The sequence below is a fragment of the Bufo bufo genome, chromosome 3 (genome assembly GCF_905171765.1).
Source record: "Bufo bufo chromosome 3, aBufBuf1.1, whole genome shotgun sequence".
Classification (NCBI taxonomy): domain Eukaryota; kingdom Metazoa; phylum Chordata; class Amphibia; order Anura; family Bufonidae; genus Bufo; species Bufo bufo.
Genome location: NC_053391.1, coordinates 174,017,212 through 174,035,269, shown reverse-complemented (window position 1 = coordinate 174,035,269; position 18,058 = coordinate 174,017,212). Strand labels below are relative to the sequence as shown.

Here is an 18,058-nt window from a genome sequence, read left to right as displayed (position 1 = left end):
GAGAGGCTGGTGCTTTTTCCTATATTGGGCAAGCACGGGCACCACTGCTGTACTGCAGGGTGGTCATAACCATGGAAACGAACAGTGGATAATGTGATGGAAGCAGAGACAGCTGCCAGTAATGATGAAGCAGGGAGCCAGCTGTCCACTCTCTGCTCCATTATTCCTCCCTCTGTCTGACCTCCACACTGCAGATTTGGGTAGAAGGTGGGGCAGGGGGCAGGGCTGGCTGGGAGCTCCGTGTATCATCCTGCTGCTGCGCTGGCGGCGGGGCACAGCTGGGCATATTACTTTACTGTGAGGGGGCACAGCTGAGCATAATACTTTACTGTGAGGGGGGCACAACTGGACATATTGCTGTGAGGGGGCACAGCTGGGCATATTACTGTGAGGGGGCACATATCTGGGCATATTACTGTGAAGGGGCATAGCTGGCCATACTACAATGAGGGGGCACATATCTGGGCATTGTTACTGTGAGGGGGCATGTATCTGGGCATCGTTACTGTGAGGGGCACATATCTGGTCATAACTACTATGCGGGGAAACATATCTGGGCATAACTACTGTGAAGGAGGTGCAATGCTGGCATAAGTACTGTGAGGTGCACATATCTGGACATCTCTACTGTGAGGGAGCACATATCTGTCATAACTACTATGAGGGGGCACATATCTGGGCATAACTACTGTGAAGGAGGCACAATGCTGGCATAACTACTGTGTGGTGGCATAAAGGGGGAATAATCACTATGTGGGGGCATTTAGGGGACTAGGTGGGATTAGGTGTTTAGTTATGTTTTAGGCAGAGTAAGAGGCGTGGCCTAGTGCAGAAAAAATTTGCGCCGCTTATACTGTCCCTCTTCCTTCTTTTCAAAAGTTAGGAGGTATGGTATGTTCATGCAGATGCCTTTATTTCTTTTACAATTCTAATGCATATTCTGCACCAAAATTTGTGCAAAATACACGTGAATTTAGCATCCATAATTCAATGCAACCCGTTTGCATTTTTTTCTGCAGTGCATTTGAAATTTTCAGTGACGTTTTCTTGACCTGGAATCCACATGAAACCTTCGCTTAAGGCTACATGCACACGAACGTTGTTTGTTTCTGTGTCCGTTCCGTTTTTGTTTTTTTCCGGATAGGATGCGGACCCATTCATTTCAATGGGTCCGCAAAAAGTGCGTGTGCTGTCCGCATCAGTATGTCCATTCCGTAGCCCCGCAAAAAAAAATGGAAATAGGAAATGTCCTATTCTTGTCCATTTTAGGCATTGTTACCATGGATCCGCAAAAACAAAACGGATGGCATACGGATGTATGTACTGTCCAGACCTGTAGTTCCGTTTCGCGGCTCCGAAAATAAATATAGAGCATGTCCTATTGTCTTGCAGACAAGAATAGGCATTTCTATCATAGGGCCACAAATCGCGGAACGCACATGGCCGGTATCTGTGTTTTGCGAATGTGAAATTTGCTAAACACTTATAGACGTGTGAATGGACCCTTATGTATATTTCATTCGTGTGAACATAACTTATGTTTGAACATACCTGAGTATTCCATATATGAACGCATTTGTCAAAAGAGCCACTGGCCAGATACTTTCCATCAGGACTAAAAGCTACACTATAGACAGGTTCTTGATGTTTGGTTAATGTGTGGACGCAAACGCCTCTCTCAACATCCCAAAGCCGGACAGTTGAATCAAATGATGCACTGTAATAAAAAGAGGTACAGTTTTGCTCAACAATAATATAAAATAATATATAAATAATTTCCAACTATCTATAAAAAATAACTTGTATAACGATGCATAGAATATACATACACTGGCATTGTTTAATTTGTAACAGTTGTCAAATATTAGAGGGAATTAATTAGCCTTTTTCCAAATAAAAATTTGAACAAAATTTTGAACAAAAATGTGTGACTTTTTCCTGTTTTGTGCTTCTTTTATCACAAATTATTAGGGGATGCCCCACTAAATAAATTTATAGCATTTTACTCCAGCCTACTTTAGATTCAGGTATGAATACATTTCTCCCACAGTGTATTATATAGAGATACATTTATGTTCTCACTTCAAAACCATCACTTGGCTCTTCATAGGGTTATGTGTCTTACCTTGCTAACATTATGCTTGAGTTTGGGTTGCTGGTGCCAGGACCTGTTGGACTCCATTTGATTGTATAAATTTCTTTATTGTGGGCCTGTAGATCATGCACACACACATCTTGCTTCATACTCCAGATCTACAACAAATTCATGAACAGTGTTAATGTTGAAGAGTCAAAAAAAATAATGTTTACACATCATGTGGGGCTTTCAATTAGTGCAACTTAAAAAATAATAAACTTTGAATATCTTTATTTAAAAAAATACAGTTTTGTGTATACAGCTTCCATGAAGACATATGTCGCCATGGTTACAGACTACAAACACATCCTATGTGTAGTCTGATCCTACAGTCTTGTGTTATTACACTTTTTCTGCCATCTCCTCATGCTAATTTACAGAGATTAGAAGACTGTGGGTAGAAAACTGCAGGATCAGACTACACAGGGTTTGTTTTTATTCTCTAAACATAGAAATGCATATGTGTATTGCCTCCTACACACGAATGTGTACGCCGAGTGGCGAAATGCGGGCCGCAATGCACGAACTCCGACCGTGGGGCAGTCACAGCGGATCGCGGACCCATTCACTTAATGGGTCCGCTATCAGGCCGTTCCGCAAAAAGATAGGACATGTTCTATCTTTTTGAGAAACGGAAGTACGGGACGAAACCCCATGGAAGCACTCCGTAGTGCTTCCATAGGGTTCCGTGCTTCCGTTCCACACCATTCTGCATCTCCGGATTTGCGGGACCCATTGAAGTGAATGGGTCCGCATCCATGATGCGAAATACACATGGAACGGTGCCTGTAAATTGCGGATCCGCAATGGGCAGCACACGTTCGTGTGCAGGAGGCCTATGTCTGCATAGGGGCAGTTTTTTTTTTTTTAATGTAATGCCAGTGGGGATTTTTTTAAAACGGCTTTTATTTAACTCACAGTGAAAAATGTGATACAAATAAACCCTTTGTACTAATTATAAGTGTTGAACACGTGGCTATTACAGAAATCAGAAAAATGACATAGAGTATATTACAGAACATGGTCTGCATGACCAGAATCTATATATGCATATTACCTCTCTTCCAAGAGAAAGTTGTCTGTATATTAGCCAAACTAAGAGCCTTCTTTAAAAGGAGAAGGTAACCCATCTTCAGACAGTTATTTCAGGGTCCTTTCCCTTTGTTAGGATGCTTGATTAGCTAGTCAGGTATATTAGATAGGAATGAGGTTGTACAACAGTGCTACATTTTAAGATTGTTATCCATATATTAAATGCATTCTATTAAGACTTAAAGTGGTATTCCAGTTATATAAAGTTATCCACAGGACCCACAATCATGAGAACAGGGGCCATGCACCCAGTGGAGCCCCCCGAAATAAACAGAGTGGCCAGTGAGGAATGCACCCGGCTATTCATTTCTATAGGAGTGCTGCAGATAGGTAGGTTTGATGTTAATAAAGAATGAACCCAAGCACCCAATACTTTAAAAAGTTTCTGGGGGAATACCCTGTACTTACAGTATATCCATTTTTAATGGAATTGCTGTATTAGCCAATATTCTTCACTCATTAATTGTGTGGTGCAAGGACTGACAATTTCTAGAAGACTTCCCCCATCTTATGGGGCTAAAAATTGTCAATCCCTGTGCTGTGTTCCATGTAGATAATGGTTCGCTCTGGATTTTTTAAAGCTTAAAGGGTTTCTGTCACCCCACAAAACTAATTTTTTATTTTTTGGATAGTTCGATTCCTTATAGGGCTATATAGGAGAATATAATAGTCCTACTTACTTTCATGCGGCCGATTCTTTATAAAACGAAGTTTTATAATATGTAAATGAGGGCTCTACCAGCAAGTAGGGCGTCTACTTGCTGGTAGCCGCAGCAGCAATCCGCCCCCTCGCCGTGTTGATTGACAGGGCCAGCCGTGATCTCCTCCTCCGGCCGGCCCTGTCAGTAATTCAAAAATCGCGCGCCTCTGGTCATTCGGCGCAGGCGCTCTGAGATGAGGAGGCTCGTCTCCTCAGCACTCCCTCAGTGCGCCTGCGCCGATGACGTCTTCTCTTTCGGTGATGTCATCGGCGCAGGCGCACTGAGGAGACAAGTCTCCTCATCTCAGAGCGCCTGCGCCGAATGACCAGAGGCGCGCGATTTTTGAATTACTGACAGGGCCGGCCGGAGGAGGAGATCACGGCTGGCCCTGTCAATCAACACGGCGAGGGGGCGGATTGCTGCTGCGGCTACCAGCAAGTAGACGCCCTACTTGCTGGTAGAGCCCTCATTTACATATTATAAAACTTCGTTTTATAAAGAATCGGCCGCATGAAAGTAAGTAAGACTATTATATTCTCCTATATCGCCCTATAAGGAATCTAACTATCCAAAAAAAAAAAAAAGAGTTTTGTGGGGTGACAGAAACCCTTTAATGTTTCGATTCAATTTAACAGGGGATGTAGTCCTCACAGAAATTATCCAGATTCCAACTAAGGCCTCTCACCTACCTAAACCAGTTCTCTCTGCTTTGCACTGATGAGGAACAATCTAAACTATGCATCAAAGCCTGTTTAACCGCTTGCCGCACATGTAACGCCGATAGGCGTCCGGGCGGCAGCGCTCTCAGGGCTCAGCGACGCCTATTGGCGTCATCTCGTGAGACCCGAGATTTCCTGTGAACGCGCTTTTTTTTCTGATCACTGCAAAAACACTGTAAAATCGCTGCGGCGCTATAAAGATCACTTTTGAGCTTTCTGGATCTTTATTAGCGATCGCAGCTTTACTTCGCAAGCACTCCTTTTTGCTAGGCAGGTGTGCTCTTTTTCCTGGGTAGTCTCAGAGGAATACCCCCTAAATTTAGTTAGCCCAAAATGTCAAAGGGGTATTCCGCTGAAGAGGCCTACAGGATTCTGGCCCTGATGGATGAAAGCGATGGGGACGCCTCACCCGCTGAATCCAGTGGTTCAGAATATGAACCTGTAGACAGCAGTGGCACTCTAACCGCTAGTGAAGATGACGAGGTTGAGGTCCCTGCTATGGTCAGGCGTACCCGATCCCATGTCAGTGTTCTGCATACCACGCGTGATGAGCCTCATTTGCAGCAGAGTGGTGCTAGCGCTGATCTTTTTTATGGTGCGGCATACACCAGCAGCGCAGCACACCCTGGACCTTCTACTAGCACTGCCGTATTCCCTGGTGAAGTGGCGAGCACCAGAAGGGCAGTTCAAGCTGGTACGGTGGCACGTGCAGTAACTCCCCCGTCGCAGCCACGCGTTCACAGGCCCATAGAGCCCTTAGTCTCCCAGAGGTGTTGGCAAACCCAAATTGGCACTCCCCTGCTTCCGCCGCACCCGTATTTCCCCCTTTCACCGCCCAGTCTGGAGTTCGCATGGAGACAGCTCATTTAGGATCACCTAGTTTTTTGAGCTGTTCTTCACCGTGGATCTCTATGACTTAGTTGTGGCAGAAACCAACCGCTATGCCACACAGTATATAACCGCCAATCCGGAAAGCTTCTATGCCCAGCCTTTCCGGTGGAAACCAGTCACAGTTTCCGAATTTAAAATATTTTTGGGCCTTATCCTCAGCATGGGTCTAACTAAAAAAAATGTATTGCGGTCCTATTGGTCTAAAGACCCAATACATTACATGCCCATGTTCTCTGCTGCTATGTCCAGGGCACGTTTTGAGGGCATCATGCGCTTCATGCATTTTACTGACAATAAAACCTGTCATCCAAGAGGCCACCGTGCTTATGACCGTCTCCACAAAATTCGGCTCCTCGTAGACCGTTTGTCATCCAGGTTTGCAGATGTTTATACCCCCAATCAGAACATCTGCATAGACGAGTCCCTTGTACATTTTACCGGGCGCCTTGGCATCAAACAGTACATCCCCAGCAAGCGCACCCTGTATGGGGTCAAACTGTATAAGCTCTGTGAAAGGGCCACAGGCTATACATATCGTTTTAGGGTCTATGAGGAAAAAGACTCAAAACTGGAGCTGGTCGGATGTCCTGACTACCTGGGGAGCAGTGGCAAGATTGTCTGGGACTTGGTGTCACCCTTACTCCACAAGGGGTACCACTCATAAGTGAAAATTTTTACACAAGCGTGGCCCTCTTTCGGCACTTACATATAGTCGGAATTCAATGCTGTGGCACCGCGCGACCTAGTCGAAGGGGCTTCTCCCAACGGCTCGTTAATACCCGACGTGCACGGGAGGAGAGGGCTGCCTTGTGTGACCAAGAACTGCTCGCGGTGAAGTGGAGGGATAAGAGGGACGTTTACCTTCTGTCCACCATTCACGCAGACACGACAGTACAAATTGAAAGGGCAACTGGAGTCATTGAGAAACCCCTCTCTGTCCACGACTATAACCTTAACATGGGAGGGGTGGACTTCAATGACCAGATGTTGGCTCCCTATTTAGTGTACCGCTGCACCAGACGCTGGTATAAGAAGGTGTCTTTTTATTTAATTCAATTGGCTCTGTATAATAGTTTTGTTCTCTACAGTAAGGCTGGGAGAACAGGATCCTTCCTAAAATTCCAGGAAGAGATCATTTCGGAACTCCTGTATCCAGGAGGGTCCGTGCCCCAAGTCCCTGATGTAGTTAGCCGGCTACATAGCAGACATTTCCCGAGTGTCTATCCTGGTACCCCAACTCAGCGTTCCCCAAGAAAAAGATGTCGTGTCTGTAGCAGGGCTGGAATAAGGCGTGACACCACCTTTTTATGTCCTGACTGTCCTGACCAGCCTGCCCTATGCATAGGGAAGTGTTTCCGCAAGTACCACACACAGATACACTATTAGGCCTCTTTCAGACGGGCGTTGCGGGAAAAGGTGCGGGTGCGTTGCGGGAACATGCACGATTTTTCTGCCAGAGTGCAAAACATTGTAATGCGTTTTGCACTCGCGTGAGAAAAATCGTGCATGTTTGGCACCCAAACCCTAACTTCTTCACAGAAGTTCGGGCTTGGGATCGGTGTTCTGTAGATTGTATTATTTTCCCTTATAACATGGTTTTAAGGGAAAATAATAGCATTCTGAATACAGAATGCATAGTAAAATAGCGCTGGAGGGGTTAAAAAAATTAATAAATACATTTAACTCACCTTAATCCACTTGATCGCACAGCCGGCATCTCTTCTGACTTCTTTCTTTGCTGTGTGCAACAACAGGACCTGTGGTGACGTCACTCCGGTCATCACATGGTCCATCACATGATCCATCACCATGGTAAAAGATCATGTCATGGATCATGTGATGACCGGAGTGACGTCACCACAGGTCCTGTTGCTGCACACAGCAAAGAAAGAAGTCAGAAGAGATGCCGGCTCCACAATCAAGTGGATTAAGGGGAGTTACATTTTTTTAAAAACATTTTTTAACCCCTCTAGCGCTATTTTACTATGCATTCTGTATTCAGAATGCTATTATTTTCCCTTATAACCATGTTATAAGGGAAAATAATAATGATCGGGTCTCCATCCCGATCGTCTCCTAGTAACCGTGCGTGAAAATCGCACCGCATCCGCACTTGCTTGCGGATGCTTGCGATTTTCACGCAACCCCATTCATTTCTATGGGGCCTGCGTTACGTGAAAAATGCACAAAATAGAGCATGCTGCGATTTTCACGCAACGCACAAGTGATGCGTGAAAATCACCGCTCATGTGAACAGCCCCATAGAAATGAATGGGTCGGGATTCAATGCGGGTGCAATGCGTTCAACTCACGCATCGCATCCGCGCGGAATACTCGCCCGTGTGAAAAGGGCCTTAGTGTAGGGATCGCGTGACACAGGACAGGCACACAGAGGTCTTAGGGCCCTTTCACACAGAGCTGCTGCAAACCTCTCCTTTCACCTGGGACAAAGTGCATAATGTACTTTGCCACATCTCTGGCCGATTTGCGCTTTACACATTGTCCCATGGGGAAGGAGAGGTGGTTTGTCCTCTAAAAGGTAAAAAAAAAAAAAAATCACAGGTAAGCAAAAAAGTGAATGTTCTGTTTCAAATGTTATATAAAGTTTATAAAAGTTGATGTTAATAAATTTATTGTGTTGTGGCCAGTTTTTTTTTACCTTCTAGGTGGACCAAGCGATCAACCAGCTGCAGCACTGATGTGCATTCTGACAGAAGCATTGCGCTGCTGTCAGATTACACAAAGTCGCTGTATGCGGCGCTGCAAGACGAGATTTATCCTCTGCAGTAAAAAAGATACGTTTGCCGAGGCTTATGAGCTGAGGGGCGGTGTTCATATGCTTTGGCAAACATTTTTTATTTAAAAAAATTCTGGCAATTATTTATTCATCCACATCGATTGATGTGAAAGGAGAAATCGGGTTTGCCAGGGCATACGAGCTGAAGTGGGTTTGGATGTTGGGCGGAGCTTCTATGTCCTGGCAGACGCCTTTCCCCTCTTTTTTTTGCAAATTTTTTGGCAGAGATTTTTTCATCCACATTGATCGATGCGAATGAAGAAATCTGTGCCGTTCATTTTTTATTTCAGCCCAGAGGCTGAACGAAAGGAAAAATCTCATTACCTGTATGCTCAATAAAAGGAGAATAGCAGAAACTCCTAATGCTGGCCATACATGTAATGATTGTGGAGACCCTCAAATGCCAGGGCAGTACAAACACCCCACAAATGACCCCATTTTGGAAAGAAGACACCCCAAGGTATTCGCTGAGGGGCATATTGAGTCCATGAAAGATTGAACTTTTTGTCACAAGTTAGCGGAAAGGGAGACTTTGTGAGAAAAAAATATATAAATTTCCGCTAACTTGTGCCAAAAAAAAAAAATCTTCTATGAACTCGCCATGCCCCTCATTGAATACCTTGGGGTGTCTTCTTTCCAAAATGGGGTCACATGTGGGGTATTTATACTGCCCTGGCATTCTAGGGGCCCTAAAGCGTGAGAAGAAGTCTGGAATCCAAGGCTGCAAAAAAGTGTCACACATGTGGTATCGCCGTACTCAGAAGAAGTAGGGCAATGTGTTTTGGGTTGTATTTTTACATATACCCATACTGTGTGTGAGAAATATCTCTGTAAATGACAACTTTTTAAAATTTTTTATACAAAGTTGTCAATTTACAGAGATATTTCTCTCACCCAGCATGGGTATATGTAAAAATACACCCCAAAACACATTGCCCTACTTCTTCTGAGTACGGCGATGCCACATGTGTGACACTTTTTTGCAGCCTAGGTGCGTAAAGGGGCCGAAAGTCCAACGAGTACCTTTAGGCTTTACAGGGTTGCTCACAATTTTAGCCCCGCCCAAAATGCCAGAACAGTAAACACACCCCACAAATGACCCCATTTCGGAAAGTAGACACTCCAAGGTATTCACTGAGGGGCATAGTGAGTCCGTGGGAGATTTTTCTATTTTTTGCCAGAAGTTAGCAGAAATGGAAACTTTTTTATTTATTTATTTTCCTCAGAAAGTGTCATTTTCCGCTAACTTGTGATTTTTTTTTTAATCATACATGAACTCACCATGCCCCTCCGCGAATACTTTGGGGTGTCTTCTTTCTAAAATGGGGTCATTTAGGGGGTATTTATACTATCCTGGCATTCTAGCACCTCAAGAAACATGACAGGTGCTCAGAAAGTCAGAGCTGCTTCAAAATGCGGAAATTCAAATTTTTGTACCATAGTTTGTAAACGCTATAACTTTTGCGCAAACCAATAAATATACACGTATTGTATTTTTTTTATCAAAGACATGTAGCACAATAAATCTGACACAAACTTGTATAGAATTTGCATACCTGGAGGAAGGTTGTCTGGACTATGAGGGCACCTTCACATGTGGTGGAAGATCCCACAAAAAAATCTGCAACATAATCTGCAACAGAATGTTTTCCTATGGGGCTGAAAAGTCTCAATCCCTGTGCCGTGTTCTGCTGCAGTGTAAATAATGCAGATTTTCTTGAAGTTAATTTCTTCATTAATTTAAATAGGGGTTGTAATCAGCAAAGAAATGCACATAATAGCCCCAACTGAATTGAATGGGGCTGAGCTACAATACCAAGCACAGCGCCGTACATTGTATACATTGAGAGAATGCTGCACGCTACTGTGAGCACCGATGCCTTCTCAAACAGCTAATCAGCAGGGGTCTTAGGTGTTGAACCCCTGCCGATAAGATGCTAATAACCAATCTGGAGGATAGGTCATCAGTTTAAAAATCTCAGAAAACTCCTTTAAGCCTATTTATTGTGAGATTCAACGACCAAGCTTGTTGCCTTACATGAGTTCAGTAAAGACATAGTTTTAGGTTAAAACTGTGTCCCCTAATTTCTTGAATGTCGTAAAGACGAACACCAATGATAGGCCAAAACGATCCTGGGTAAGGATGTAACTACCTGAAAAGGAGGTTTGTGCTAAATTACATTCCTCTTGCACCTATGCAAATGATTTAATGGTGTTGTTAGAATAGAAATCTCCTATGTGAGTACATTTCTGGCCTCCCAAAAGAAGAATTTCTGTAGTGTAAGTAGATAGGGAAACATAGGGTTGTGCCACATAGATACTATGGGGGAAAAAAAGAGTATTGAACACGTTCCTGACTGCATGGCAAACCTGTATTGCCGCGTTTTTAAGCCTTTGTTGTATGTGAGAATAGAGTGTTAGACAAGTACAGACCACATAGTAGAGGTATCTAGGTGGTAAGCCACTGGGGAATTATAGATGATGATAGATAGCATAAGAAAGTCTTACATACAAACTATACTTTGAGAGATATTCACTGATGCCAGAAGTTCAAAGCAGCCGGAGGCCCATGAACAAATTGATAATGAACTGTATTCACATCTATTATTGCAGAAAGCCATGTCAAGAAATAAAATGGAAATATCAAATGATGAGTCTATAGGAGATAAAGATGCCTCTAAAGCAGGGGTGCACAACGTTTTCTGGGTGGGGGCCACATTGTCAGACTGAAGGCATAACAAGGGCCGAAAATAAAAGTTAAAGGGGTATTAACAAGTGAAATACTGTATTTATTGCGTATTGTACACACATTATATACCATTAATGTCTAGTTCCAGTTCCAGGACTCCCATCTAATGGGAGAATACATGAAAAATGCATGTGAGCAGCCACAAGACATAGGCATACATGTCTGTTACCAGATGGTTGGGGGCCGCATGTGGCCCCCGGGCCGCAGGTTGTGCACCCCTGCTCTAAAGTATCTATGGAACAGCAGATCCAGACATTGAATACATTGACGACGGACATAAAATTATTAACAGGATTAACAGGATTATCATTCAAAAGTAACTGCCTCAGCAAAAGATATTTTTCAGAACAAGGTAATTTTTAAGGCGCTCATGCACATTATACAAAGGTGGGACAATAGTAGCAGGACCTTACAACCACTTAATCTGTAGTAGATGTTAAGTTGACATTTGTTCAGCAGAAGGCAATGGTGCAACCTTTTTGAATTTGAACATGCCAGATTTTTGGTTCTCAAGAGAATTCAACAGCCACCAGAGGTGCCAAGCACAGCCTTTTTCATCTCTCTCATTTGAGAACATTTGCATGCTCAGCAAAACCGAGTGCGCATGCGTATAGGGAGGTCTGGAGGAATAGTTACGGGTGAGTGTTCAGCCAACAGTTATTAAAAGCCTATGGTCACTAGGGATGAGCGAATCGATTTCGGATGACACATCCGAAGTCGATTTGCATAAAACGTTGTTCTAATACTACGGAGCAGGAGCTCCATACAGTATTAGAATGTATTGGCTCAGATGAGCCTAAGTTTTTGCTTTGCGCAATAATTTCATAAATTCATTTGTACTGTAAAAAAACATTTTCTGAACTTGGGTTCGGTTCCAAGTTGTATCTTAGAACCGAACCAAAGTTCAGGATTTTTTTTTTACAGTACAAATTAATTTATGAAGTATTATGAAGCAATAACTTAGGCTCATCGGAGCCAATACATTCTAATACTGTACGGAGCTCCAGTATTAGAACAAAGTTTTAATGCAAATCGACTTTGGATGTTTTATCCGAAGTCGATTCGCTCATCCCTACTGATTATGAGAAGACACAGAAGACTGAATGAATTATATTATTTAGAGGAAACCACAAAGTGAAATCACATGCAGATAGACTGTCTTGCAAACCACATGCCCAGTAAATATAAAAACACCAGAAGTCAAGTGGATTTTGTGGAATGCCTTAACCTCTTCAGGACACATGTCCTGGTACTTAAGAACACAGGGCATAACTGTACGCCCTGTATATTTCTGATCACCGCCGCGCGGGCGGTGATCGGAAGCCGTTGCCTGCTCAAATCATTGAGCAGGCAGCTCGACTAAATGCGCGGGGGGGTCCCGTGACCCCCCCCATGTCGGCGATCGCCGTAAACCGCAGGTCAATTCAGACCTGCGGTTTGCGGCTTTTACCTATTGCAGTGGCGGCAGGCGGCGGTGCCATCGGGTCCCCATGCGGCTGTAGGGGGGACATTGCGCTGCCTTCCGGTTACGAGCCTGTGAGATCCAGCCCCCTGGATCTCACAGGCCGGAAGCTGTATAAGTAATACACACAGTATTACTCATACAGCCAATGCATTCCAATAAAGAAGTATTGGAATGCACTGTAAAGGATCAGACCCCCAAAACTTGAAGTCCCAAAGTGGGACAAAAAATAAAGTGAAAAAAAAAAGTTTTCCCCCCCACAAAAACGTCATTTTCCCAAAATAAAGTTAAAAAACTAATAGACATATTAGGTATCGCCGCGCGCGTACCGGTTCTATAAACATATCACATGACCTAACCCCTCAGATGAACACCGTAAAAAATAAAAAAATTAAAACTGTGCTAAATAAACCATTTTTTGTCACCTTACATCACAAAAAGTATAATAGAAAGCGATCAAAAAATCATATGCACCCCAAAATAGTGCCAATCAAACCGTCATCTCATCCCGCAAAAAATGAGACCCTACCTAAGATAATCGTCCAAAAACTGAAAAAACTATGTCTCTCAGAATACGGAGACACTAAAACATCAGTTTTGAATACCTTGAGGGGTGTAGTTTCTTAGATGGGGTCACTTTTTATGGATTTTCTACTCTAGGGGTGCATTTAGGGGTGCATCAAATGGGACAAGGTGTCAAAAAAAACAGTCTAGCAAAATCTGCCTTCCAAAAACCGTATGGCATTCCTTTCCTTCTGCGCCCTGCCGTGTGCCCGTACAGCAGTTTACGACCACAAATGGGGTGTTTCTGTAAACTACAGAATCAGGGCTATAAATATTGAGTTTTGTTTGGCTGTTAACCCTTGCTTTGTAACTGGAAAAAAAAAATATTAAAATGGAATTTCTGAGAAATTTCAAGATTTACTTCTAAACTTCTAAGCCTTGTAGTGTCCCCCAAAAATAAAATGTCATTCCCAAAATGATCCTAACATGAAGTAGACATATGGGGAATGTAAAGTAATAACTATTTTTGTAGGTATTACTATGTATTATAGAAGTAGAGAAATTGAAACTTGGAAATTTGGAAATTTTTCAAAATTTTTGGCAAATTTGGTATTTTTTAATAAATAAAAATGATTTTTTTTACTCCATTTTACCAGTGTCGTGAAGTACAATATGTGCCGAAAAAAATATTTCAGAATGGCCTAGATAAGTCAAAGCGTTTTAAAGTTATCACCACTTAAAGTGACACTGGTCTGATTTGCAAAAAAATGGTCTGGTCCTTAAGGTGAAATAAGGCTGTGTCCTTAAGGAGTTAAAATATTTATTGCATCCTCAGTAACATTGGGGTTATTGAGGACATTCAAGATATTATGCGTCCAGAGTTCTAATATATTGATAGAGCCACATGGACAAACAGGAGCCTTTTACCTGCACCCTACATACCAGAATATTACTGTATTGCATTTACCTTATAGAACAGGGTTCTTGATGTTTCTAAGTCCCGTATCCCCTACTCGATTACTATACATTCTGACACCAATGACTCTGTATCCCGCTGGACCACCAATGACTTTTATATTACAATAGTCATATCACTATGTCACTGCAATGACCCCCTGAGGAGCCAGTGTAGACGATGGGAGTGGTATTTGCCCTATTGAAGTGTTGAGTCTTGATATACACCCTCTGGTTGACACCCCCTGTGGATCGGCACAATGGAAACGTAGAACCTAAGAATGAGGCCAGAATCAAACGTAACAAAGTCGTTTTTACTAAGTGCAACTTAGAATTTTAAAAAAATCTGTGACAGCAGCCTTTACGTGCTATTTTCACTGGCACCAGTTAGGATTTGGAGGCAGGTTGGTTAATGGAAATTCAGCACTTAGGTGATACTGGCCAAGTAGTAGTCTGGTGATGGTGTCTTGACAGTAATCTCTCACCTTGCAGCAGTGTCTTTAATGCTGGTGGTAGCAGTTCACTCTGCTGTCTAAAGTCTCAAGACTTAAATTGAGTAGTTCTCTCTGGAGAAACTGTAACAGGACTTAGCAATATGCTTCCTCTCCTTTCTGTCTCTGGACAGGAACTCCTCCTCTTGACAGGGAGCAGGATCAGCTCACTCCTGCCAAGAGGGGAGGAATAGAGTGGCTATACATATTTCTTGCCAACCTTTGCCAACCATTCCTTAAAGGGGTTTTGCCACTTCAGCAAGTGGCATTTATCATGAAGAGACAGTTAATACAAGCCACTTACTAATGTATTGTGATTGTCCATATTGCCTCCTTTGCTGGCTTGATTCATTTTTCCATCAAATTATATGCTGCTCGTTTCCATGGTTACAACCACCCTGCAATTCATCAGTGGTGGTCATGATTGTACACCTTTGGAAAAAATTCCGCCCTCTCTGGTGGCCAGGACCATAGAAACTCACATAGGCTGGTGCTTTTTCCATAGTGCCCATGCACAGCCGCCGCTGATGGATTGCAGGGTGGTTGTAACCATGGAAACCAGCAGTGTATAATGTAATGGAAAAATGAATCCAGCCTGCAAAGGAGGCAATATGTAAAATAACAATTGTGAGAGATAGGTTTTTATATAAAATGTGTAATTCCTGCATTACTCATTCTTGACCACTAGAGAGCAGCTAATTAGCTATGTGAGCCACATGCACATTCTCTTTGTTTTAAAATCACTGTAGGGGGGGGGAGGATGGAAGTTCGCTTGCAACTTTTAAATGTACCTATGAACTCAGGGTTGAAGTTGGTGAACTACTCCCACCTAGTTAAGGAGCCAATTACCTTTCCTTAAGGAACACCCCTTTTGTCTACCTCATACCTACTATGTAAGTGAATGCATATTTAATAAAGTGGGGGAAGAGAAGTTCTTTCCATGAAACCAACTTGTGTCCTGGTCTCATTGTGAAAGTTATATGTGCGCATATACTTATACTTCTAATTGATTTGGCACCACACAAAGAGTGGCGATGACACAATACATTGGCCAGAAGTAAACAATAAAATACATCATAATGCAAACTATATACAAATCGTAGAAAGTAATGGGATGGCTCACCCTCCAAGTTGCAAGGAAAAGGGTGCTCCCCCTAAAAAAGGTTACCCCGAACCTTTGAGGGAAAGGCAAATGTACGAATAAATAAGAGGGGCACACCTACATCTGATTCACACTGAGTACTAGCCAATATATTTGTAAAATATTATTTAATATAATATAACAGATAAGGTACCTAGTTTATCTTGCTAAAATAACATAAAATACATAGTAAAATATAAATATAACCATGCCAAGGGTTAAGGTGCATTTAAATCTGGGATCTCAGTAATGTCCGATGTCTACTTCAAAAGTACTGAGTCTCAGCCTATAGGTTAATGAATGCAGTCTCTATGTTGGTCCGCGATATGTCTGCGATTTATTATACATACGATATTTTCACCATACTTGGTGGTTACTGAATAGGAATATTGTCCTTTTAGTTTTGATGCGTATAGTCTTTCACAGTTGTAACTTGTTTCGCAGTTGTAACTTTGTTAGTACACTGTGATAAATTGTAGCGAATTACTCACTGTTTAGAAGCGGTGGAGTGTTCGGATTTCTGTGCTTAGCGTGGCGTCCCACGTATTTTCAGCACAGATGGTCTTACCTCCAGTCGGCTTTAGAGTGAGTGAAATGAACTTGCAAGCAGGGAAACAGTCCGCTTAACCGCCGGGGTCGATAGATGCTTGGACCCGCTTTGAAATTTAGCGTGGCTTAGTGTCTTTGGTACAAGACAGGGCAGGACTTTCGTTTCTTTTACAGAATATGTTCGGATGTTCTTGCAAATTCAAAAGAGATGCGCAGATGGTATGCTGCGGTTTTCTTCCTTCTGTAGAGACTTGTGTACACCAGTTAGAGCTTACAGACTGTGTACGTTAGAACTCCTGTGATGTTGAGGGGGGGTTCATTGTTCTCTTCATGAATGGAATGCAGGCACTGCAGTGTGTACTGACACTCTGGGTGTGTGTGAAGCGGCGGTTATTATAATGCGCCTGTCTGTGCAGGGAACTCGCTGATGGCGCCAGTCGGTCGCTGGCAGAAGGGACGAGACCTGACGTGGCACGCCAAGGGGGAAGACGTCCGCGGAGGCGCCGAGCAGAGAGCAGGAGCTGGCTCTGGGACGCCACGCTAAGCACAGAAATCCGAACACTCCACCGCTTCTAAACAGTGAGTAATTCGCTACAATTTATCACAGTGTACTAACAAAGTTACAACTGCGAAACAAGTTACAACTGTGAAAGACTATACGCATCAAAACTAAAAGGACAATATTCCTATTCAGTAACCACCAAGTATAGTGAAAATATCGTATGTATAATAAATCGCAGACATATCGCGGACCAACATAGAGACTGCATTCATTAACCTATAGGCTGAGACTTAGTACTTTTGAAGTAGACATCGGACATTACTGAGATCCCAGATTTAAATACACCTTAACCCTTGGCATGGTTATATTTATATTTTACTATGTATTTTATGTTATTTTAGCAAGATAAACTAGGTACCTTATCTGTTATATTATATTAAATAATATTTTACAAATATATTGGCTAGTACTCAGTGTGAATCAGATGTAGGTGTGCCCCTCTTATTTATTCGTATATACAAATTGTACATCACAAATGCAAGTACCAACTTCGTCAGCCACAGCGCAGGTGCTAGAACACAGGGCTAGATGAGATGTCTAACCCTGTCAATTAAAGGTGAAGGGGAGGAAGTTACTGGACGTCTCGACTGCTCTTTCCATTGTGTAGTGCAGGGGTGGGGAACCTTTTTGCTGCCAAGGGCCATTTGGATATTTGTGACATCGTTCGGGGGCCATACAAAATTCTCAACTTAAAAATGTGACTGCTATATTTGGTCAAACATATAACTGACCTAGGGGTAAGTTACAGAATTTGCACTTCAATTTAAAAAAATCTAGATGATAAAGTGTTGAGGCACTCAGGTTAAGGTTTTGCGATTCAAGTATAGCTTTATTTATGATATCATGCATCCAGCGCCCTAGGAATGCCTTTACCCACTTCACAGATAATGTGACCGCTGATGAAGGTCCATCGTGACCGAAACGTCCGGTCAGAAATATTCTGTTATTGATATGTACCACTGGGCAAATGGATGATGCAGATTATGTGAAATAAAGCTTTACTTTAATTGTAAAACCTTAACCTGAGTGCCTCAACACTTTATCATTTGGATGGTGGCTTAACAGCCCTTGATTGGCACCAGGGACACTTTGATTGAGTGCGGTTCCTCACTTCATTACAGGTTAAAAAAAATCTAGAGAAAATCTGTATTTTCGCAGCACAAAATGGCACCTGCACTATATAATAAAAATAGTACAGGCACCATTTTGACCACATATAGCAGTCAAATTTTTAAGTTTAGAATGTTAACTATTTAGTTCTTTATTTGGCATTGATGGCAGCTAAGCTAAACCCAGAGGGGTCCAGAGA

At 42.7% G+C, this 18,058-nt stretch overlaps 1 protein-coding gene across 3 annotated transcripts in view; it reads right to left on the bottom strand.

The window, feature by feature from the left end:
• The window catches only part of TBL1X (transducin beta like 1 X-linked), a 365,710-nt gene that overhangs the window by 3,962 nt on the left and 343,690 nt on the right, over positions 1 to 18,058 (bottom strand). For all 3 annotated transcript variants that reach the window (XM_040423758.1, XM_040423761.1, XM_040423759.1), the window contains 2 exons: positions 2,126 to 2,253; positions 1,552 to 1,717 (listed from right to left, as the gene is read on the bottom strand). In XM_040423758.1, coding sequence (XP_040279692.1) covers positions 1,552 to 1,717; positions 2,126 to 2,253 — 294 coding nt within the window. The remainder of the gene's footprint in view (positions 1 to 1,551; positions 1,718 to 2,125; positions 2,254 to 18,058) is intronic.